At 41.0% G+C, this 25709-nt stretch overlaps 1 protein-coding gene across 3 annotated transcripts in view; it reads left to right on the top strand.

Moving 5' to 3' along the window:
* The window catches only part of SIL1 (SIL1 nucleotide exchange factor), a 330998-nt gene that overhangs the window by 205384 nt on the left and 99905 nt on the right, over positions 1–25709 (top strand). For all 3 annotated transcript variants that reach the window (XM_053718549.1, XM_053718550.1, XM_053718548.1), the window contains one exon: positions 3111–3302. In XM_053718549.1, the coding sequence (XP_053574524.1) occupies positions 3111–3302 (192 nt within the window). The remainder of the gene's footprint in view (positions 1–3110; positions 3303–25709) is intronic.

Here is a 25709-nt window from a genome sequence, read left to right as displayed (position 1 = left end):
GTCTCGGGAAGAATATCTTCTCCCGATAAACATTTTGGAGCTGAGAGCGATATTCAACACGCTCCAAGCATGGCCTAAACTAGCGGAGTCCAAATTCATCAGATTTCAGTCGGACAACATCACGACTGTAGCGTACATCAATCATCAGGGAGGAACAAGGAGTTCCCTAGCGATGAAAGAAGTATCCAAGATCATCAAATGGGCGGAGGATCACTCCTGCCATCTATCTGCAATTCACATCCCAGGGGTAAACAACTGGGAAGCGGATTTTCTAAGTCGTCAGACTTTTCATCCGGGGGAGTGGGAACTCCACCCAGAGGTTTTTGTTCAGCTGACCCAGCTATGGGGCATTCCAGAATTGGATCTGATGGCATCCCGTCAGAACTCCAAACTTCCCCTTTACGGATCCAGATCCCAAGGCGGCATTGATAGATGCTTTAACAGCGCCTTGGTCATTCAGTCTAGCTTATGTCTTTCCACCGTTTCCTCTTCTCCCTCGGCTAATAGCCAGAATCAAACAGGAGAAGGCTTTGGTAATTCTGATAGCGCCTGCGTGGCCACGCAGGACTTGGTATGCAGACCTAGTGGACATGTCATCGGTCCCACCATGGAGACTGCCATCGAGGCAGGATCTTCTACTTCAAGGTCCTTTCAAGCATCCAAATCTAGTTTCTCTGCAACTGACTGCTTGGAGATTGAACGCTTAATTTTAGCTAAGCGTGGTTTCTCTGAATCAGTTATAGACACTCTGATACAGGCCAGAAAGCCTGTTACTAGGAAAATTTACCATAAGATATGGCAGAAATATCTTGGTTGGTGTGAATCCAAGGGTTACTCGTGGAGTAAGGTTAGGATTCCAAGGATATTAGCTTTTCTCCAAGAAGGATTGGAGAAAGGCCTGTCAGCTAGTTCCTTAAAGGGACAGATATCTGCTCTGTCTATTCTGTTACATAAGCGCCTGGCAGCTGTACCAGACGTTCAGGTGTTTGCACAGGCCCTAGTTAGAATCAAGCCTGTTTACAAGCCTGTGGCTCCTCCTTGGAGTCTAAATTTAGTTTTTTCAGTTCTTCAAGGGGTTCCGTTTGAACCTTTACATTCCATAGATATTAAGTTATTATCTTGGAAAGTTTTGTTTTTAGTAGCCATTTCTTCTGCTCGAAGAGTTTCTGAATTGTCTGCTTTGCAGTGTGATGGTTGTTTTGCGTACCAAACCTGGTTTTCTTCCAAAGGTGGTTTCTAATAAGAATATTAACCAAGAAATCATTGTTCCTTCTCTGTGTCCTAATCCAGTTTCTAGGAAGGAACGACTTTTACACAATCTTGACGTGGTTCGTGCTTTAAAATTCTATTTAAAAGCAACTAAAGATTTCAGACAAACATCATCCTTGTTTGTCGTCTATTCTGGTAAGAGGAGAGGTCAGAAAGCGACTGCTACCTCTCTTTCCTTTTGGCTGAAAAGCATCATCCGATTGGCTTATGAGACTGCTGGACAGCAGCCTCCAGAACGAATTACAGCTCATTCCACCAGAGCTGTGGCTTCCACATGGGCTTTCAAGAATGAGGCTTCTGTTGAACAGATTTGTAAGGCAGCGACTTGGTCTTCACTGCATACATTTGCCAAATTTTACAAATTCGATACTTTTGATTCTTCGGAGGCTATTTTTGGGAGAAAGGTTTTGCAAGCAGTGGTGCCTTCCGTTTAGGTTACCTGACTTGTTCCCTCCCTTCATCCGTGTCCTATTGCATTGGTATTGGTATCCAACAAGTAAGGATGAATCCGTGGACTGAATACACCAAGTAAGAGAAAACAGAATTTATGCTTACCTGATAAATTACTTTCTCTTACAGTGTATTCAGTCCACGGCCCGCCGTGACATTTATGTCAGGTTCAAATTTAATTTAAAATAACTACAGTCACCACTGCACCCTATGGTTCTCCTTTTTCTCCTAACCATCGGTCGAATGACTGAGGGGGCGGAGCCTGAGGGGAGCTATATGGACAGCTTTGCTGTGTGCTCTCTTTGCCACTTCCTGTAGGGATTGAGAATATCCCACAAGTAAGGATGAATCCGTGGACTGAATACACCGTAAGAGAAAGTAATTTATCAGGTAAGCATAAATTCTGTTTTTATTTTCATCGATATGGACCAGGTAATATCAAATATTGGAAAATTGTAGCTGAAATCCTACATCTGCCTGCAAGAAACCTTGGAACTGTGGTAGCAATTTACTTTTAAGCAGAGATTGGGAAAGGCTGCTTGTCTGCCAATTGTTTTATGTAGAAAATAGTATAACATTATTTCTATAACATACATATTCAGCACTTGGCAGTTTTAAGTAACAGTTTCATTACTGAGCAACTAACTAAAAATCCAAAATAAATATAGATCTCACAAAAGTGTATGATAATCCATATTTTTTAAGCATGTCTGGCTTTTTTTTGGCATAGAAGAGTAAACTAGTATGTAAAGTAAGTGGATTTATCTGATGAAGTAAACCTGCAGCTGTTAACAGCATGCATTTTAATACAAATCATTAATAGATTGGTCTGATAATCCCCCATTTCTAATATATTCTGCAGAAAGCTCATAATGCAAATGGAAAAAATTCCCAAATAAATGGAGCAAAACATTTTCATACACTGACACAACATTTTGTGAACAGAATAGGACTTTAAAAGCTCAGGTCTCTGTATTAATGTTCTTTAAAAAAAAAAGTTGCAAGGTTATCGTTAGAGAAGAATATAAATGTCTGTCCCCAGACGCAGATCTTTGCTGGCGATAAATTTCAGTAAGACAGAGTTGTTGGTTTAACAGAAGCATAATACTTAGAATAGAACTAGTTAGCACAACGTAAAATAATTGTCAAATGCAAATGAGAAACTTGGTTAGGTCAAAATTATTGATTGCAGTACTCCCATGTAAAATATGTTAAATAAATCTTGTTTACAACATGTGTGTTTAAAGAATATTAATATAGTGTCTTAGATTTAATAAGCAGCTAATTTTCAAGTAAGAGAAACATCTCAATGCATATTCTTTTTAGTCGTGTTTGCTTGGATTCTTTGTTAGTGATTATCTATTATTTGTATCCTCTTTAAACCTGTATAGGCTTATATTGAAGATGTGAAAAAAAAGTTTCGTCCTATAGAAGAACTGAAGAAATCTTTCAGTGAACTTAACATACGTGTTGAGACTGATTTTGAGATAATGACCAGAATAATCAACACATTCAACAACTCAATTTCTACCACAGATGAAAAAGTACATGCTCTCTATGATCTAGAATATTACGTCCATCAGGTGAGACAATAAATCAGTACCTATTTTAAAAAGATTAAATAAACTAAATTGCTTCAAAAGAAATATTCTTGTAATCATATAGGAGAATAAACTTTTAAAGGGACTTGTATGTCAAATAATACCAATAGAGTGTGCAAATACCTACAATATTTTCAATTTACAGTATATCGATTATCAAGTTTACTTAAAGGGACAGTCTACTTAAAAATTGTTATTGTTTAAAAGATAGATAATATCCTTTTACCTGTATAATTACCTGTATCTAAGCCCCTACAGACTGCTCCTTATCTTGCTGATTTTTTCATTTTATTTTTTAGCTTATTACAATCTTACAGTTTAGCCAATTAGTGCTGGTTCTTGTTAATCCATTATCATTGTGAAGTGAGCACAATGTTATCTGTATGGCACACATGAACTAGCACTGCCTGGCTGTATTGCAAGATTGTAAAAAGCTAAAAAAACAAACACTGAGATAAGGGGCAGCCTGCAGCAGCTTAGAAACTAGCAACAATGTTAGTTATTCAAAGCTGGGGAATCTAGCATTTTTAAACAATTTAAAAAAAAAATCAAGTAGACTGTCCCTTTAACTGTGTTTTGTAGTCTTGTTGAAACGCATACATAGGTATGCTCAAGACAAGTAATGCACTACTGGGAGCTAGCTAGTGATTGGTAGTACACACTTATGCAATTAAATTAAATAATTGAGGGAGAGTATTAATTATTATTTCAGTGGATATAAAAAGTCTACACATCCTTATGAAATTGCAGGGTTTTTTAAATGTAAAGAAAGAAATAACAACATAAATGTCAGACAAAAATACAGAGAAAAATAGTTAATCATTAGGAACATTTTAAATAAAAAAAAGAACCCACAACACCCTGATTGCATAAGACTGCAAACCCTTTCAAAATGGAGGCTCTAGCTGTGTTCAGAGTTAACCAATCACATTTTAAATCACGCCTGTAGGTAAATAGCATTCACATGCCATCAATGAAAGTGATTCTGAATATTAAACCCAGATAAGATTAACATTAACTTGGCATTACAAAATGTTGTTTATAAATGATGAGCCTTCGAGGAATACTCAGTGCTACTACCCCCCTAAATATGTATTACAAACAAAAAAGGGAAAATAAAGAAGTTTTAAAAGTGCACTGTAGCTCTTTTTGGGAATATATTTAAAAATAAAAACAACAATTTTTATTACTACCATTAAAAGACTATATCACTTACAAATATAAGCGCACCTAAACTCTGGGAAGGTGGACTCCTAAGAGCGGTGATCCTGGTTTTCCTGGCCGATAACGGGACACCTCGGCAGCAATCAGGGGCACCACCTACAGGACACTCAAAACTCAGTGAAAAAGAAGGAAAGAAACACAAATCAAAAGCAAAAAAGATGACCATTGAAACAAATTCTGGGAGGATTACCCACTACAGATGAGCAAACCTTTGCCAGCAATGTTTAATATTGACAGGTTTGGAAAGAAGCATATTTACAATACCTTTATCAACTTGAAAAAACAAAAATGTCATATATTGTTTGGAATGTGAATGCAACCCAGTTTTATGTTGGTATCTCTACTCTATCCCTTGGTACTAGAGTCATGGAGCATCTAGCAATATTTGTAATGCAAATAAGTTGCAAATAACTTGCTAGGAATTTTATGGATTATAATAACTAAAATGTTAGAACATTAACCTGCTGGGGACTAGACCATATTAAAAAGTGAAATCAGAAGAAGGAATACACAGAAAGTACTCTTCAAAAAGGAATCAAGATGGATTTTTCTTTTGAATAGTGTGATACCCATGGGATGACTGAGAACAATAATGTTTGGTATTTATTTAAGAATGTACACCATGAGGCCGAATTATCAAGCCGTCAACTGTGCTGCATTCCACAGCACCAATACGCTCGCCTAACATCGCGGCCGCGGAACTGAATGCGCTCTCCTTATTTATAAAAAAAAAGCTGTCAAAAAGCCACGCACCATGGACGGGGCGATGAGCAGCTGACTGTTGTTAACTAGCAGTCATCGATCTCGCTGCTATTCGGCTTTTTCCCAACTTTATTTATATCCTGTCACTAAACACCGCCACTATACTAAAATATTTACCCCCTATCCCGTCATTCCCGGACCCCGCCGCAACTAAATAAAGTTATTAACCCCCATCCCTCCACTCCCGGAGCCCACCGCAACTCTAATAAAGTTATTAACCCCTATCCCGCCGCACCCGGACCCCTCTGCAACTAAATAAATGTATTAACCCCTAAACCCCTAACTACCACTTATTAAACCTATAAACCCCCACATTGCCATAAACTAAATTAAGCTATTAATCTCTAAACCTAACAACTCGCTAACTTTACTTAAATATTAACTCATCCCTATCTTATAATAAATTTAAACTTACCTTTTAGAATTAAAATAAACTATATTAAACTACTAATTAACCTACCCTAACTATTATCCTACAATTACATTAAACTATATTAAACTATTAATTAACCTACCCTAACTATTATACTAAAATTACATTAAACTACAAATTAAATTAACTTTATTACATTTCTAAAAACCTAACCCTACTCAAGTTATTTAAATCTACTATTAAAAATTACTAAGTTACAAAAAAATAACAACTAAGTTACACAAAATAAAAAACACTGTTACACAAAATAAAAAAGAAATGATCAAATATTTAAACTAATTACACCTAATCTAATCTAAAATAAAAAAGCCCCCCAAAATAAAAAAAAACCCCTAGCCTACACTAAACTATCAATGGCCCTTAAAAGGGCCTTTTGCGGGGCATTGCCCCAAAGAAATCAGCTCTTTTACATGTTAAAAAAAATACAAATTCCCCCCAACAGTAAAACCCACCACCCACACAACCAACCCCCCCAAATAAAAACCTATCTAAAAAACCTAAGCTCCGCATTGCCCTGAAAAGGGCATTTGTATGGGCATTGCCCTTAAAAGGGCATTCAGTCCCTGATCTAAAATTAAAACCCACCCAATAAACCCTTAAAAAAACCTAACACTAACCCCCTAAGATCCACTTACAGTTTTCGAAGACCGGACATCCATCCTCATCCAAGCGGCAGAAGTCCTCAGCGAAGTTGGCAGAAGTCTTCATCCAAGCGGGCAAAAGTCTTCATTAAGACGGCATCTTCTATCTTCATCCATCTGGCGCGGAGCGGGTCAATCTTCAAGACATCCGGTGGGGAGCATCCTCTTCTTACGACGAATCTTGAAGAATGAAGTTTCCCTTTAAATTACGTCATCCAAGATGGCGTCCCTTACATTCCGATTGGCTGATAGAATTCTATCAGCCAATCGGAATTAAGGGGGAAAAATTCCTATTGGCTGTTGCAATCAGCCAATAGGATTGAGCTTTCATCCTATTGGCTGATCAAATCAGCCAATAGGATTGAGCTTGCATTCTATTTGCTGATTTGAATAGCCAATAGAATGCAAGCTCAGTCCTATTGGCTCGCTTGGATGAAGACTTCCCAGCTTAGATTAGGACTTTTGCCGCTTGGATGTCCGGTCTTCAAAAACTGTCAGTGGATCTTCAGGTGTTAGTGTTAGTTTTTTTTAAGGGTTTATTGGGTGGGTTTTAATTTTAGCTTAGGGACTTTGGGCAGTATAAGAGCTAAATGCCCTTTTAAGGGCAATGCCCATACAAATGCCCTTTTCAGGGCAATGGGGAGATTAGGTTTTTTTAGATAGGTTTTTTTATTTGGGGGGGGGTTGGTTGTGTGGGTGGCGGGTTTTACTGTTGGGGGTGTATTTGTATTTTTTTTAACAGGTAAAAGAGTTGATTTCTTTGGGGCAATGCCCTGCAAAAGGCCCTTTAAAGGGCCATTGGTAGTTTATTGTAGGCTAGGTTTTTTTTTTATTTTGGGGGGATTTTTTATTTTGATAGGGCTATTAGATTAGGTGTAATAAGTTTAAATATTTGATAATTTCTTTTTTATTTTGTGTAATTTAGTAATTTTTAATTGTAAATTTAAACAATTTGAGTAGGGTTAGGTTTTTAGAAATGTAATATAGTTAATTTAATTTTTAGTTTAATGTAATTTTAGTATAATAGGGTAGATTAATGGTTTAATATAGTTTAATGTAATTGTAGGTTTGTTAGGTTTAGGGGTTAATAGCTTAATTTAGTTTATGGCGATGTGGGGGGCTGGCGGTTTAGGGGTTAATCAGTTTAGTTAGTGGTAGTGATGTGGGAGGCCAGGGGTTTAGGGGTTAATAATTTTATTACAGTTGTGGCGGGGTCCGGGAGTGGCGGGATAGGTGTTAATATATTTATTAAGTTGTGGCGGGGTCCGGGAGCGGCGGGATAGGGGTTAATACATTTATTTAGTTGGGGCGGGGTCCGGGAGTGGCGGGATTTTGGTTAATACGTTTATTTAGTGGCGGCGATGTCGGGGCGGCAGAATAGGGGTATTTAGACTCTGGGCTTATGTTAGGGTGTTAGGTGTAAACGTAACTGGTTTTCTACCATAGCAATCAATGGGATATCTGGCAGCATCAAACATAAGCTTTCGCTGCTTTCAGACTCCCATTGATTCCTATGGCATCCGCGGCCTCCAGGGTGGCGGATTGAAAACCAGGTACGCTGGGCCGGAAGTACCTGTTAGAAATTTGATAACTTGCAAAAGTTGTCAGATAGTGCCAAATTTGTATTCGGAACATCTGTAATGACGTAAGCATTGATCTGTGTCGGATTGAAACCGGCAGATTGTTTGCTACGTCACAAATTTCAACTTTTGCCAGGCTGTAGGCTTTGATAAATAGGTTGAATCAAGCTTGCCACAATTATACTGCGGAATTCCAGCGTATTTGCGGGTGATGGCTTGATAAATATCCCTCCATGTATTTACTATGTATAATGTAGTATTAGTGCGTCCATTCAATTTCCAAATTGTTTATTCAAAGCTTATTCTACTTTTTGTTATATGTCCATCTATTCATTTTTTGGAAATGTATGCGATTTAGTGATTGGTTAGAAGTAATCATGTGATCAGGATCACATTACTCCCTGGAAAGATACAGTTGTCATAGTCCTCAAACAGATAGTCGTAAAAGTTGACCGATTGGATTTAAACCTACATATCATGCAATTGCCGATATCATCTAATAACAAAATAAATGTGAATAAATTAGAATCCTGTATTGATACTGTGAATGTGAACAAAATACCTTTGGGAACAATGGATGTGCCATTGTCAGTATATCAAATAAAGTATACTTTTATAAGAGGGGTTCTTTTTATTCTATGTATGTGAAATAGAAAGGTAGCTTACAATATAATTTTAGGAGTTTTTTACATGTGACGCAACATCTATAGATGCTGGGAAGACCCATCCAGTTTTGCAATGATGCCAATGTATCTAGTTATCATCCAGGAATACTAGGGTATACTGTAGTGGTTAATCCTCCCAGCATTTGTTTCAATGGTCATCTTTTTTTGTTTTTGTTTTTGATTTGTTTGTTTTTTCCTTCTTTTTCATTGGGTTTTGTGTGGCCTGTGGGTGTTGCTCTTGACTAATGCTGAGTAGGGCTGTGTGATTTATCGCGGATGCGTTTTTTAACCTATATTAACCGCTGTGTTTTAAAAACTGCAAGAGTCTGCGTTTAAAAAAAATAAAAAATTGTCTGATCGTCATGAAAACGGAGGCAGAGTCCTCCAGGGTTCCATTGTATGAGGGAGGATGAGAGGCAGGCGCGTGGGCGGACCTGAGAAGCCCGTGAAACGGCCATTTTTTTGCAGAGTATGTGGGAGCAGCGGCAACACCCCTTCTTTTGGGAGTGTGGCGGTGGTCAAGCGGTGATGATGCGGTGGTCAAGCAGTGGTTTGGCGGTGGGACATGCGCTCAAAGTTTTGACTCTAAAGTGAGTAGTATTGTACAAAAAAGTGCCACTGCCTTTTATTATTTTTTTATTTACTTCTGTGACGCATAACATTGATTGATTGAATTCCCTGATAATTCAGTTGATAGAAAACATGGCCAGCTAATTTAATTCTAATTAGCTGGGTGTGTGTTGAGTTCACTTGTTAGTATTATGTTCTCTAGCTATAACTGTTTCACTTCTTAGTGTTCTGTTATGTACTACAGAATAGCTGTGACTGTGTACTGTACACATTAGGATTCTGGAGTGTTAAATATATTTTTAAATGAAAATTTAAGGTGTTTTAGTCATTTTTAATAAAATCGCAAGTTGAATTGCAAACCACGTTTTTTTTTTTTGGTCGAAAACCACAATTTTATTTTTTTTCAAAATCGCACAGCCCTAATGCCAAGGTATCCTGTTAGGGGGGGACCTTGACGTGGTCCTGGGCTTGATCCTTTGGCGCCAAATGTAACTGACTTTCCCCAGTTTCGCTTTTAAACATTACTGTGTATCTGCTGACGAGTGCCAGGTTTTCTGTGTGTTGTGTTGATAATGTTTGTAATGCTTCCCTGCGGGTCTCCCACCCAGGCTGCTCAGGGGTTAACTGCCTGGGTTGCTGGAAACTGTGCAGATGTCTGTCAGTGTTCAGGGCTGTATATATATATATATATAGTGTATATATATATATATATATATATATATATATATATATATATATATATATATATATATATACTGTATATGTGTGTATATATATATATATATATATATATATTTATATATATATCCAGCCTACCGCTGCTGATCCCCCTGGTCAGGAATATGCATGGTTAGGAAAACAAAAATATGCGGAGCATGGATCGAATACATTTGTGGAAAGTTTATTCAAGCATTGAAAAAATAAAACATATAAAATCACAGAAGTTAGAAAAGGTATATGTCACACACCTGCATTTAAATACCCTCTGCATACTTCTAATTGAACAGAACAAGACCCATACAATTTACTCTTAATATTTAACCCTATGTGAACTAATATTGCCTCATACTTATTGTCTCTGCCTGAATGCATATATTGGAAGTATCCATATATCCTCACACCATTATGGAGTAAATTTAAATTTAAAAGTTATATCTACGATACCTACGATACAATAGGAAAAAAAAGGGGGCGGTTAATTTCATTCTGAAAAATGTATTCATTATATTGTTTATTGAAAGATGGAAACCCTTTTTTTATGCTAAAAGATTCTTTCAGTCTCCCCAAATCATGTGGGAAAATGTGCTAGGATCTGACGAGACAAAGGTTGAAATTTTAGGCCTACATTTTGAAAGACTGGCGCAAAGCCAATAAAGCTCATGACCACTGTATCAACGAAAGCATGGTTGTGATAGCATCATGCTTTGGGGCTCATTTTCTTCAACTGGGCCAGGGGCTCTTGTCAAGATAGATGGGATAATGAATAGCTCCAAATTTCAAGGTATTTTTTGCTCAAAACCTGCAGGCCTCTGTCAAAAAGCTGAAGATGAAGAGAAATTTCATATTCCAACATAACAATGACACAAAGCAATCATCCAAGTTGACCAAGGCATGGCTTCAAAAATTTAGATCAAAGTCTTGGAATGGCCCAGTCAGAGCCCAAACCTCAATTCCATTGAAAACTTGTAGAATAACCTAAAAAAAGCCATACACAGGACATCCCCCTGCAACTTGAAGGAACGTTTTTGCAAGGAAGAGTGGGATAAAATTCCAAAGTGTAAATGTAGAAAGTTTATAGAGACTTTTTCACAAAGACTTGCTGTTGTTATAAATGCAAAAGGTGCTTACACAAAGTATTAGTTGGGCGTGCAGATTTATGTAGGGCTTTGTACTTATTTTTATTTAAAATGTTCCAAATAATTAACTGTTTTTATTTCTGAATTGTTTTCTTTTGTAAGGCTAGATTACAGATGGAAGAAGTCTGATATTTACATTGTTGCTACTTCTGTCTTTACTTTTTCAAAAACCTGTAAGGATGTGGAGACTTTTTTTATCCACTGTATTTATAATTATATTATGTGTGTGTATTTTATAAATGTTGCAGACCCATAAAAAAATATTGTACTTAGCCAATAATACCCTTGATATTATAAAGAAAGGGAATTCAACACTATTTTGGACATATTCTTATACAATTAAAAAATACAATAAGTAGCGATGAATGCAAAGGTATTTATAGACAAAAAACAACATACAGGGAGTGCAGAATTATTAGGCAAATGAGTATTTTCACCACATCATCCTCTTTATGCATGTTGTCTTACTCCAAGCTGTATAGGCTCGAAAGCCTACTACCAATTAAGCATATTAGGTGATGTGCATCTCTGTAATGAGAAGAGGTGTGGTCTAATGACATCAACACCTTATATCAGGTGTGCATAATTATTAGGCAACTTCCTTTCCTTTGGCAAAATGGGTCAAAAGAAGGACTTGACAGTCTCAGAAAAGTCAAAAATAGTGAGATATCTTGCAGAGGGATGCAGCACTCTTAAAATTGCAAAGCTTCTGAAGCGTGATCATCGAACAATCAAGCGTTTCATTCAAAATAGTCAACAGGGTCGCAAGAAGCGTGTGGAAAAACCAAGGCGCAAAATAACTGCCCATGAACTGAGAAAAGTCAAGCGTGCAGCTGCCAAGATGCCACTTGCCACCAGTTTGGCCATATTTCAGAGCTGTAACATCACTGGAGTGCCCAAAAGCACAAGGTGTGCAATACTCAGAGACATGGCCAAGGTAAGAAAGGCTGAAAGACGACCACCACTGAACAAGACACACAAGCTGAAACGTCAAGACTGGGCCAAGAAATATCTCAAGACTGATTTTTCTAAGGTTTTATGGACTGATGAAATGAGAGTGAGTCTTGATGGGCCAGATGGATGGGCCCGTGGCTGGATTGGTAAAGGGCAGAGAGCTCCAGTCCGACTCAGACGCCAGCAAGGTGGAGGTGGAGTACTGGTTTGGGCTGGTATCATCAAAGATGAGCTTGTGGGGCCTTTTTGGGTTGAGGATGGAGTCAAGCTGAACTCCCAGTCCTACTGCCAGTTTCTGGAAGACACCTTCTTCAAGCAGTGGTACAGGAAGAAGTCTGCATCCTTCAAGAAAAACATGATTTTCATGCAGGACAATGCTCCATCACACGCGTCCAAGTACTCCACAGCGTGGCTGGCAAGAAAGGGTATAAAAGAAGAAAATCTAATGACATGGCCTCCTTGTTCACCTGATCTGAACCCCATTGAGAACCTGTGGTCCATCATCAAATGTGAGATTTACAAGGAGGGAAAACAGTACACCTCTCTGAACAGTGTCTGGGAGACTGTGGTTGATGGTGAACAGATCAAAACACTGACAGAATCCATGGATGGCAGGCTTTTGAGTGTCCTTGCAAAGAAAGGTGGCTATATTGGTCACTGATTTGTTTTTGTTTTGTTTTTGAATGTCAGAAATGTATATTTGTGAATGTTGAGATGTTATATTGGTTTCACTGGTAAAAATAAATAATTGAAATGGGTATATATTTGTTTTTTGTTAAGTTGCCTAATAATTATGCACAGTAATAGTCACCTGCACACACAGATATCCCCCTAAAATAGCTATAACTAAAAACAAACTAAAAACTACTTCCAAAACTATTCAGCTTTGATATTAATGAGTTTTTTGGGTTCATTGAGAACATGAACCTCAAAAATCCTCAAAAATACAACTTGCCTAATAATTCTGCACTCCCTGTATAAGCATAAAAATAATTAAACGGTTACATAAGCAGTACACACCTACATGCATGAGCATAACATAGAGGGATTGATCACAATCCGTCATTTATTTTTCTTTCCTATAACATGGAGAGTCCATGACGCCATTCCAATTACTAGTGGGATATTCAACTCCTTGCCAGCAGGAGGAGGCAAAGAGCACCCCAACAAAGCTGTTAAGTGTAACTGCCTTACCCATAACCCCCAGTCATTCTCTTTGCCTCTGTCAATGGAGGTTGTGTGAAATTATTGTCTGAAGAATTTAATCCTTTTATGGTTACTTTTCCCTGCAAGCAAGGATTGGGGTCTAGCTGTGTCCACGTCAATCTCTTGAGTGTAGTGGTGGCTGACAAGTGTTAGACTTGGGCTGTTAGACTGGAGTGCCAAGGCAGGGCTTTTACTTGCAGTTTGCTCTTTAAGATGGTAATGCTGTTTTTACAAGCAGTAGATTTCAAATGGCGCCACTTTTCCTCTGCAGGGAAATGTTGTGCACTTTATTTTCAGTCCGGATACGCAGTAGAATTCAGCTCTTAAAGTAGAGGCTGTTTTTTGTGTGTTTTCGATCGGATCCTATTGCTGAGCAAGCCAGACTCCATTCTTGTTACAAGTGAGGTATTATCTTGACGGTAGGAACCTCAGGCAATCTGAGGTATTTTTTATCTAAAAGTTTTTCTTTCCTCAAGAAGTTTCCCTTCCTCATTTGATTTTTAATCTTTAATAAAATTTAAAAGCATTTTATTTTTAATTTTTTCTTTCATTGCCTCTTTTTCTTGTGGGAATTATTAGCTATGGACTTAGAACATGATCAGTCCAGCTCCATGAATAATGTTTACTTTGTTTAGAAGCCCAAATTGTTTTGCCTATGCAATTTGTTCTTCTTGTTTATCTAAGACTTTAAAATTTAAAGACAAATTACTCCCTTCTGAGCCTGATGTCTCTCAAGATAATTCTGTGCGTGACATGCCTCAGCTTTCTCCTCAAATGTCCCAAGCCTTAGTTTTTTCCCATACTGTGCCTTCTGTGTCCTCTCATCAACCTGTGGGTGTTTATTTCCCAGGGGATTTTGCCGCTCAGGTTTCTTCTACAGTAATAGTGGCTTTGTCAGCTTTCCCTTCATTGGGTAAACACTTGCCTGATGCTAAGGTTTCTGATTCTAGGACTACATTAGACACTCTTACTCAGATGTCTGATGATGAGAATACTTCAGTAGCTTCTGAAGGTGAGATCTCAGACTCTGACACTTCAGCAGAAAAATCTTCAGAATCTGAGGAAGTTAATTTTAGATTTAAACTTGAACACCTCCAAAGACTTTTGAAGAAGGTTTTAGCTACTTTGGACGACTCTGAACCGGCGGTTGCTGTCAACCCCACAAAGTCTTCGAAATTGGACAGAGTCTATGATTCCCTATCTTCTGAGGAGGTTTTTCCTGTACCACGGAAGATGTCTGAAATTATTGCTCAGGAATAGGACAAACCAGGGGTTCTTTTTTCCCCTTCCCCTGTTTTTAAGAAGATGTTTCCTGTGGCTGACTCTATTCATGACTCATGCGCACTGTTCCAAAAGTAGAAGGAGCTATTTCTACTCTTGCTAAGGGAACTACCATTCCTATAGAGGATAGTTGCTCTTTTCAGGACCCAATGGAAAAGAAGCTAGAGGCTTATTTAAAAAAGATGTATGTCCATCAAGGGTTTACAGTGGCAACCAGCAGCGAGTATTGCTACAGTTGCAGGAGCGGCATCTTATTGGTGTGATGCGTTATCTGATCTTATTACAGAGGAAACTACAGTAGATGAGATCCGAGATAGGATCAATGTTCTTAAATTGGCCAATATGCAGATAATTTGTCTGGGAGCTAAGATGTCTAGCTTCACGGTTTTAGTTCGCAGGGCTCTGTGGTTAAAATCTTGGTCAGCCATTGTCTCTTCTAAGGCCAAGCTTTTGCCTTCGCCTTACAAGGGAAAGTCTCTGTTTGGACCTGGTCTGGCAGAGTTCATTTCAGAGATTACAAGTGGAAAGGGAACTCAGGACAAGAAGAACAGACCTAGAGGTTGTCAGACTTCTAATTTTCGTTCCTTTCGTAATTTTAAGGGACAAAAGTCCTCCTCTTCCTCATCTAATTCAGACCAACCCAGATCGTCTTGGAAATCCAACCAGCCCTGGAATAAGGGAAAACAAAACAAAAAGCCTTCCGCTAACTCTAAATCAGCATGAAGGTTCCGCCCCAGATTCCTGTGTGAATCGGGTGGGGGGCAGACTTTCTCTTTTTTTGTCAAGCCTGGATACGCTATGTCCCAGACCCTTGGGCAGTGGACATAGTATCTCAGGGTTACAGAATGGGATTCAAGTCTTGCCCTCCAAAGGGCCGATTTCTTCTGTCAAGACTATCCTCAAACCAATTAAAGAAGGAAGCCTTTTTAAACTGTGTAAAAGACCTATACTCTCTGGGAGTTATTGTTTCTGTCCCTCTAGCAGAACATGGACTAGGATTTTACTCAAATCTATTTGTGGTTCCAAAAAAGGAGGGAACTTTTTGGCCCATTTTAGACCTCAACTGTCTCCTCAGGGTTTCGTCCTTCAAGATGGAAACTATTTGTTCCATTCTCCTTTTAGTACAAGAAGGTCAGTTATGATGACCATAGACCTGAAGGACGCATAACTTAACGTTCCCATAAACAGGGATCACCATCAGTATCTGAGGTTTGCCTTTCTGGACAAGCACTACCAATTTGTTGCATTTCCATTTGGTCTGGCCACAGCTCCCAGAATATTCACAAAGGTTCTGGGGCGCTATTGGCTGTGATCAGATTGCAGGGTATTGCTGTAGCGCCTTATCTTGACAACATCTTGGTTCAGGCGTCATCTTTTCAACTAGCTCAATCTCATACAGAGATGCTGTTGTCTTTTCTACGTTCCCATGGGTGGAAGGTGAATTTGGAACAAAGGTATCTTGTTCCATCTACCAAAGTGTGTTTCCTAGGGATTATAATAGATTCCCTGTCCATGAAGATTTTTCTGACGGAGGTCAGAAAATACAAGATTCTTGCTTCATGCCTTTCTCCCCAGTCTACCTTTTCCCCATCTGTGGCCCAATGCATGTATGTAATTGGACTGATGGTGGCATCCATGGGTTCCCTTTGCTCGGTTCCATCTACAACCGCTGCATCTTTGTATGCTCTATCAATGGAACGGAGATCATTCAGATTTAACTCAAAAGATAAATCTTCACCCTCTGACAAGAGACTCTCTCGCGTAGTGGGTGTCACAGGAACATCTGTCTCGGGACACTTGCTTTCTGAGACCTTCCTAGGAAATTGTGACAACGGACACCAGTCTGACAGGCTGGGGTGCTGTTTGGGGCCCTCTAAAAGCTCAGGGCCTGTGGTCTCGGGAGGAGTCCTCTCTTCCCATAAACATCTTGGAGTTGAGAGCTATCGTCAATGCCCTATTAGCTTGGACTCAACTGGCGTTGGTCCAGTTTATAAGATTTCAATCGGACAACATCACCTCAGTGGCTTACATCAACCACCAGGGAGGGACTCAGAGTTCCTTAGCCATGAAGGAGGTGACCCGAATTCTGCAGTGGGCGGAAGCCCACGAATGTCTCCTATCTGCTATCCACATTACAGGAGTGGACAATTGGGAAGCAGATTTTCTGAGCAGACAGACTTTTCATCCTGGGGAGTGGACTCTCCAACCGGAAGTGTTCTCTTAGATAACCCTCAAGTTGGATCTGATGGAGTCCCGCCAAAATGCCAAGGTTCTAATGTGCGGTTCAAGGTCAAGAGATCTTCAGGCTGTTCTGATAGATGCTCTAGCTGTTCCTTGGAGGTTTTCTTTGGCGTATCCATTTCCTCAATTTTCTCTCCTTCTACGAGTCATCGCTCGTATCAAACAGGAGAGAGCATCAGTGATTCTAATAGGTCCTGCATGGCCTCACAGGATCTGGTTTCGCGGATCTGGTATAGGATGTCATCTTTAGCTCCTTGGAGGTTACCTCTGAGGAAAGACCTTCTACTTTAGGGTCCTTTCCTCCATCCAAACCTAGATTCTCTGAAGCTAACTGCTTGGAGATTGAACGCCTAGTTCTGTCTAAGCGTGGTTTTTCTGACACTGTCATTGAAACTATGATTCAGGCTTGAAAGCAGGTTACTCGCAAGATTTACCATAAGATATGACATAAATATATTTATTGGTGTTAATCTAAGTGGTTCTCCTGGAGCCAGGTGAGGATTCCCCGGATTTTGTCTTTTCTTCAGAATGGACTGGATAAGGGTTTATCTGTCGGTTTTCTAAAGGGTCAGATTTCAGCGTTATCTATCCTTTTGCACAAATGTCTAGCAGATATACCAGATGTTCAAGTTTGTACAGGCCCTGGTTAGAATCAGTCCTGTGTTAAAACCTGTTGCTCCCCCATGGAGCCTTAATTTAGTTCTTAAAGTTTTACAGCATGCTCAGTTTGAGCCTATGCATGTTGTTGATATAAAACTGTTGTTGATATAAAACTGGAAGGTTATGTTTCTTGTGGCCATTTCTTCCGATCGCAGAGTGTCTGAGCTTTCAGCTCTGCAGTGTGATTCTTCTTACCTTATTTTAAATGCTGATAAGGCGGTCCTTCATACTATATTGGGGTTTCTCCCTAAGGTAGTATCGGATCGAAACATTAATCAGGAAATTGTTGTTCCTTCTCTTTGTCCTAATCCTTTTTCTCAAAAGGAACGTCTTTTGCATATCTTGGATGTTGTGCAGGCTCTAAAATTTTACTTACAAGCTACTAAATATTTTCGGCAATCTTCTGCCCTGTTTGTTGTTTTCTCTGGAAAGCATAAGGGTCAGAAGGCCACTTCTACTACTCTGTCTCTATGGTTGAGAAGTTTGATTCGTTTGACTTATAAGACTGCTAGACAGCAGCCTCCTGAGAGAATTATGGCTCATTCCACTAGGGCTGTCTCCTCGTCTTGGGCTTTCAAAAATGAAGCTTCTGTGGAACAGATTTGCAAGGCGGCAACATGGTCCTCTCTGCATACTTTTTCCAAATTCTACAAATTTGATACTTTTGCCTCGGCTTCTTTTGGGAGAAAGGTTCTTCAAGCAGTGGTGCCTTCTGTTTAGGTCCTCCTGCCTTTTTCTCCCTCCCTGTTCATTGTGTCCTCTAGCTTGGGTATTGGCTCCTACTAGCAATTGGAATGATATCGTGGACTCTCCATGTCATAGGAAAGAAAACAAAGTTTATGCTTACCTGATAAATTTATTTATTTCGGGACATGGAGAGTCCACGACCCCGTCCTCTTTTAATTATAATTAGGCAGTTTTTTTGTGTAAACTTCAGGCACCTTTTCACCCTTGTGTTTCTTCCTTTTCCATTTCCTTCAGCTTAATGACTGGGGGTTATGGGTAAGGCAGTTACACTTAACAGCTTTGCTGGGGTGCTCTTTGCCTCCTCTGCTGGCCAGAAGTTGAATATACCACTAGTATTTGGAATGACGTCAGGGACTCTCCTTGTCCGGCAATAAATACATTTATCAGGTAAGCATAAATTTTGTATTTATGGTTTTTCTTGGGAGAGAGGTTGGCAGGTTTTTGGTCACCTTTTGTTTCAATGTAGTCACAATATCTGGGTTTTGGGAGTTCCTCAGAACCAAGAATGTGTTTTCTGCTTTCTAAAAAAAGTCTGTATATAACATGCAGCTGAAATTTTCTTGCCAATCACAATCCATTTTCTCAATACTTTTCAACAGGTTTTTGAGACTATTTTCCAGTTATTAAATTCAACACCTAAAGTCACTTAGTCAAAATTAAACTTTCATGGTTCAGATAGAACTTGCAATTTAAAAAAAAAAAAAAAGTCCAATTTAGTTATATCATTAAAATGTTCACCGTCTATTTATATGCACACCTTCTGAGGTACCAGCTCTTACTGAGCATGCACAAGAGATCACAGTGCATATATATGTATTCTTTTTGATTGGCTGATGGTTTTCACAGCCATTTTAGAAATTTGACAGAAAAAAATTGACTACTCAATATATAATATTGCATTCTCTTGTTATTTATTTGTAGATTATGCAATTTTACTTAAAGGGACAGTCAATTCAAAAAATGTTATTGTTTAAAAAGTTATAGATAATTCCTTTATTACTCATTCCCCAGTTTTGTATAACCAACACGGTTATATTAGAACACTTTTTACCTCTGTGATTACCTTGTATCTAAGCCTCTTTTGACAGCCCCCTGATAACATGACTTTTTATTTATCATCTATTGACTTGCATTTAAGCCAATTCGTGCTGTGTTGTGCACAGCTTCACAGGTGTGAGCACAATGTTATCTATATGGCTCACATGAACTAGCACTCCCCTGTGGGGAAAAGCTAATAAAAAAGCATGTTGTTAGAGGCTGCCTGTAGTGGCTTAGAAACAGGCAGAAATTTAGAGGTTTTAAGGTTATAAACTATATTAATATAACAATGTTGGTTGTGCAAAGCTGGGGAATGGGTAGTAAAGGCGTTATCTACAGTATCTTTTTAAGCAATAACAATGTTTTTGTTGACTGTCCCTTTAATGGTTCTTTGATTCCGAATAACTAATGTAACCTTAAGAGGTTTAAAAGGATTGTTCTATATGTTAGTTTTTCAGGTATTCCCAGTTTAGATCCCAATAACAAGCACTTGACAACGAAAAACACATTTTGGGTAACTTTTCTATTGATAACTCATTCGCGACTTTGGGCTTTTAGCGGATGAATCCATTTTTGATTGTGATCACCTAAAAAACATGCTTCACATATCGTTCAAAAACGAGTAATCGAGAGCCGATATCGGAAGGATTGTGACAGAGGCCAGAGATACATATACAATAAGTGATAGAAGGAGGACTATTAACATCATCTAAATACAGGTGGATAATTTTAGCAATTAATATTTTAGCATAAATATTTCCCACCCCCCACTGGGAATTATTATTATTCTTTATTTATAAAGCCCCAACAGATTCCTCAGCACGGAATGTAAATTCTTCTGCACATTGTTTATATAGCTTTAAAATAGGCAACATTTTCAGTATAGGGGGTATTCAACAATCAAAAGTAGTTATTTTCGATTACCTGTGATGTCACTGGGCCGCGTCCTAGAAGAAGCAACCGCTGGAGCCCCAACTCCTTTGCCGGCGGCCTGGTTACCTGACTGCAGCTACGGGGGGCATAACAGAGCCTTGTACAGTGGTGGCCACATTTACCTACTAGGCAGAACATTGACCGCATCGGCCGCAGACCAGAGTGCCGCACGGCGCTCCCGCTACCACGCGGTCGCCACTGTGGAGGTAAGCCTCAGCACGGGGCCTGTCCCCCCCCCCCTGGAACACCGGGAGTCTACTAAAAAAAAAAAAAAAAAAGGGTATAGAGCCACTAGCCCCATAGACAATATCACACCAGAGGCCCAATAACTGACAGGTCTACTGGGGGGCTTTTTGACTGATTCCTCAAAACAGGCTACAAGTGTCTAGATAAAAAGAGACTACTCCCAATTCTGCCTCATGTAATAATTACCTGCAACAACCTGCTGACACTGAGATACCTTCCAGCTTATGGGCCCTACACTGATCTGATCACTCACAACTGGCTTTGAGGCCCTAGGGACTGTGCTGATCTGGTTCTCCAGATATTTCTCCTTTATTTTGTTTACTAACTTTATTTAGCACACAGATTATGCCTACAGCAGCTTGTTGACACAGAGATTTACTGCAGCACCCCGCATCACTTTGATCTCCAGGCCCTGTCATAATCCAGGACTCAAGACCCCTGCCTACTCTCCAGGCAAACACAGCTCTGTAGTGTCTCTCCTCCTCCTTTCCCGCTCTGCCTCTCAGAGTGGGTCATAACCTACATCCCTTTCCCGGCTGCGCCCAGTGGTGGCATTTTTTTTACCCAGGGGAGAGACACACCCTGCCAGGACTTGCTACTACCAGAAGCTATCTGATCTCTGCATTGCTGCCTACTTATCCTGTAGTTCACCGCTGACACAGCTTTGTAAAATAACTTTTCCCAGCTGTCTAGCATACGCAACGCAGCCATGATGTGCTAAGCCCTGTGGCGCCCCTCCCTGCTGGTGTTAGCCAGCTGAACCTGCCAGGTTCCCCTCCAGTGACACTTTCCCTGTATAACATCTCTCAACGCACCACCCATTACTGGCTGCAGTCCCTGGTTTATAATGTCACAACAAACCAAAAGGAAGTCAAAGGGATTGCACCCTTCAAAACATACAGTCCGGGACCATTTTCAACCCATCAGGGATCCACTACCAGACATCTCAGATGATGACAGATCTGTCTCCCCTATTCTATCGGAAGGAAGGGCTAGCGTGCAGAGCTCACCACCCTCCCGCATGCAAGCTGAAACGATCACTATGGATTCAATGAAATTGCTACTAGATCAGCAGACTCAGTCATTCACAAAAAGATTTGATAAATTAGAGAGGTCCTTTGATGATCTCAGAAAAGACATTGTCACAGTTAATGAGCGAACGGACATTTTAGAACGCAAGCACGAAGACCTGCTAGTGGACCATACAAATTGGGTCAGCTATACACAAAATCTGGCGGACCAGGTGTCCTCCTTGGAGGCGAAGTTGGCAGACCTGGAAGACCGTTCCAGAAGGAACAACATCAGGATCTGGGGAATCCCAGAGTCTGTGGGGCCCCAAGAACTAGAAAAATTTGCCCAAGCATTATTTAGATTTATCTTAGGTCCATCAGGGGAACAAGATGCGAGAATCGACAGAATACACAGGGCTGCTAGGCCGCAAAATCTACCTATGGATAAGCCCAGAGACACCATAGCCAGATTACATTATTTCTCCTTCAAAGATAGGCTCTTGAAAGTCACCCTGAGACAACCCCAACTTCCGGAACAATTTAGGGATGTCTCACTGTATCCTGATTTGTCCCCATTCACACTACAACAAAGAAGAAGTTTCAGTGAAACCACTAAAGCTCTGAGAGCCCACCAAATTCGATACAGGTGGGGATTTCCAACCAAACTGATCATCACCAAAGACGGGGCCCAGCACATTGCACTAACGCCATGGCAGGCGCAGGACCTGCTAAGAGTCTGGAACTTGCCTGCTGTAAACGCAAATGGAAATGAAGACCCTCCCCACCCGCAGAGAGTGGGGCCTATGCTGAGAGTGGGGGCTCAGGCCTGGAACCCAGACAGACAAGAACCACCTCGACAAGACCCCGGGCACTGATCCGAAACTTCCCAAACCATTCACGGAGGTCTAATGATTACCTACCCACCCCTCTGTAGGTGGTGTGTAGACTGCCTATTGCTGTCCAGCTCCTGTGAGGACTGTGTCACTTTCTGGCATCAAGATGGTGCTGAAGATTTGGAAGTGAACAGCTGATAAGCCCTCCTATACATATCACTCCCTGTCCCATGTTCTTTTTCTTCTTTCCCCCACCATAAGTTGTTTGCGTTTTGTAAATTTGGTTCTCACTCCTCCAGAAGATTGAGATATGGTCTGCCCCGAGTGGTCCATTTCTTTATAAGGACTGGGACTGCTCCTGAGATCTGGAGATAACCAGGGAACTGGTAATGTACTTTTGAAAGACTATCTAGTTTATGCTAACTGTTTACTGTCTAATTGAGTTGAATTTACACTATTAGTCATGTATAATACCTCACCTATGACTCCAAGTTAATGTTCTACACAGTGGTGCTCCTGATGATTATGTTCTCTCTCCCCATCTTTCCTCATCTCTACCATCTTTCCTTCCACTCCCCCCTCTCCCCTAACCCATCTTCCCACTTCCTTCCCTGGCTCTGACCTTCCCCGTTTCCCTACCACCTCCTTTTTCCCCAGCCACCCTTTCCACCGGGTCCTGACATCCCCCCCCCTCACCCATCTACTCCATTCCCTCTCCCCTTCATTCTTACCACCTTCACAATTCTGCCGCCTTTCTCCACACACCACTCTAGACTTTAGGGAAGGTTCCCCTTACGAGGGGGGCTGAGGAAGTGACCCGTCATTCAAATAATGTCAAATTGTTGAGAACATAATGTTTTTTCTTTTTCTTTGTTTTTTTTTTTAATGTTTACCTGAGTTTAACTTGCACTGTTAGTTTTGTGTAATATTTTACCTAGGATTCTAGGTTAATGGTTTGCATAGAGGTACTCCTAATGATTATGTGTTCCCCTCACACCTCTCCTCATCTCCATCACCTTCCCCTCTGCTCTTCCTCTTGCCCTGCAGCCCGCTCTTCCCATTACCTTTCTTGGCTCTGATGCCCTCTCACTATTGAACTACCTTCCTTCTCCTCATACCTCTTTCCTTCCCAGGAAGGATGGAACCTCATGTCACCCACCTAACCCCCTTCTCTCTTCCTCTATTCTTCCCTTCCCACTCCTCCCTCTCTCCCCCCTTATGCACCCTCCTGCAGCCATTGCTTCCTTTCCCATCTTTCTCCGTACCCTGCCCTATCTGTCTGCCTCTCCATTTCCTGAACTCACCCCCAGCATGACCTTCGAGATCTGCACTCCCCCTCCTTCCCCTTCAGATACTCTCACTCTATGCCCGCCTCGGGCTCGCCCACTACCCATTATTTCCTGGTGTTCTTGCAGGTTATGTACTACAATTGCAGTTGCATGTTTTGAGTACATGTACCTACCTACCCTTTAAAAATTACATGACCTGCCTGATGCCACGGGCCCTCAGAAATCTATAGACCCCCCCACCGTTTACAGCTACCTAAGCTGCTGCCTCTCCCCACACGTCACTCTAGACTTTAGGGAAGTTTCCCCTTACGAGTGGGGCTGGGGAAGGGACCTGTCATTCGAATAATGTCTAAATGTTGAGAACATACTTTTTTTTTGTTGTTGTTTTTTTTTTTTTGTTTTTTACTGTTTGTTTTTCTCTTTGTTTCTTTTTGTTGATGTTTCTCTGAGTTTAACTTGCACTGTTGGATTTGTACAATATTTCACCTAGGATTCTAGGTTAATGGTTTGCATAGAGGTACTTCTAATGACTATGTGTTCCCCTCGCATCTCTCCCCATCTCCATCACCCTCCCCTCTGCTCTCCCCTTTGCCTGCAGCCCGCTCTTCCCAATACCTTTCTTGGCTCTAATGCCCTCTCACTATTGAACTACCTTCCCCCCCCCTCTTTCCTCCTTTCTCTCCAGGAGAGATGGAACCTCATGTCACACACCTAACCCCCTTCTCTACCCCTCTATTCTTCCCTTTCCTACTCCCTCCAGCTCTCCCCTTTCAAACGCCCTCCTGCAGCCATTGCTGCCTCTCCCACCCATCTTTCTCCATACCCTACCTCGGCTGTCTGCCTCTCCATTTCCTGAACTCACCCCCAGCATGACCTTCAAGACCTGCACTCCCCCTCTTTTCCCTTTAGATACTCTCACTCTATGCCCGCCTCGGGCTTGCCCACTACCCATTACTCCCTGATGTTCTCGCAGGTTATGTATTACAACTGCAGTTGCATGTTTGAATGCATGTAACTACCTTCCCTTTAAAAATTGCATAATCTGCCTGATGTCACGGGCCCTCAGAAACCTTTAGACCCCCCATCGTTTCCAGCTACCTAAGACCCGGAGGTATAACATAAGTGCATTGCTCCCCCAACATCAGCCTAGACCCTTTGCCCTCCTCCCTCCTCCCCTCCGAAGCCTTTTCCTGCTCTCCTTTCTCCCATTTCCCCCTTAGGACTACCTGGCCACAGCTCCTCATATAAGATGATTAGTGATTATACATTACACGCCGGCGATGGAGGGGAGCCTCCGAGTTCTCCTCTCCTCTGCTGCCTCCCTTCCCTCCCCCCTTCAGGGGTTGTATTTTTGGTGTAGTTAGGGATTCTTATTCTGTCCTCCACACTCCCTATTTGGCAGAGTGTAGTAGCCTCTGCCCAGCCCGGAGAACCTAGCGGAACCTAGTGAGTACCCCTCCCCTAGCTCCCACTGTTTTTACCTAACCTCCTCCTTTCCCCCTTTTTTTTTTTTTTTTTCCCACAATGAGAGTGGGCATGCTGAACGTCAGAGGCCTGAATTCCCCTACAAAGAGGAGTTTACTTCTTAAATTTCTGAAAACCCAACGCCTTGACATTGTGTACATACAGGAGACCCACTGGATGGGGTCTCGGGCCGCCATGTTCCATCCCAGAGATTTCCTGGTTTGCCTGTCCTCAACGTTTCACAAAAAAGCCAGAGGAGTTACTGTCCTAATTGGTAGGCATATCTCCTATGAGCCCATCTACCTTGAATCAGACCCCTCCGGCCGCTACATCATTTGTGTCTGTCGGTTGGACAACATTTTGGTCACGTTGGTTGCCCTGTATTCTCCTAATGTCAACCAGACCCGCTTCCTCAGTAACCTGCTGAGTAAGGTCGGCAGACTTAAACAGGGCCATGTTATTATAGGTGGCGACTGTAACCTGGTGTGGGACCCGCGCAGGGATAGAAAATTACAATGGAAGGGTCCTCCACATCGAGGAGAGGATCATTACTCTCATCTCTTTAGAAGCGTTGTCTCACAGCACGCATACCATGACATCTGGAGGGCCCTACACCCTGATGTAGACGACTATACCTGTTATTCGTCTCCCTCCCAGTCCTTTTCTCGGCTAGATTACTTTTTTTGTCACTCATGGACGTTGCAGACGGTGGCTGTGGCCAGGATTGTACCTTGTGTATGGTCGGACCACGACGCA

Source organism: Bombina bombina, chromosome 6 (genome assembly GCF_027579735.1).
Source record: "Bombina bombina isolate aBomBom1 chromosome 6, aBomBom1.pri, whole genome shotgun sequence".
NCBI classification, from domain to species: domain Eukaryota; kingdom Metazoa; phylum Chordata; class Amphibia; order Anura; family Bombinatoridae; genus Bombina; species Bombina bombina.
Note: the sequence above shows the minus strand (reverse complement) of the source record. Positions and strands in the feature narration are given on the sequence as shown.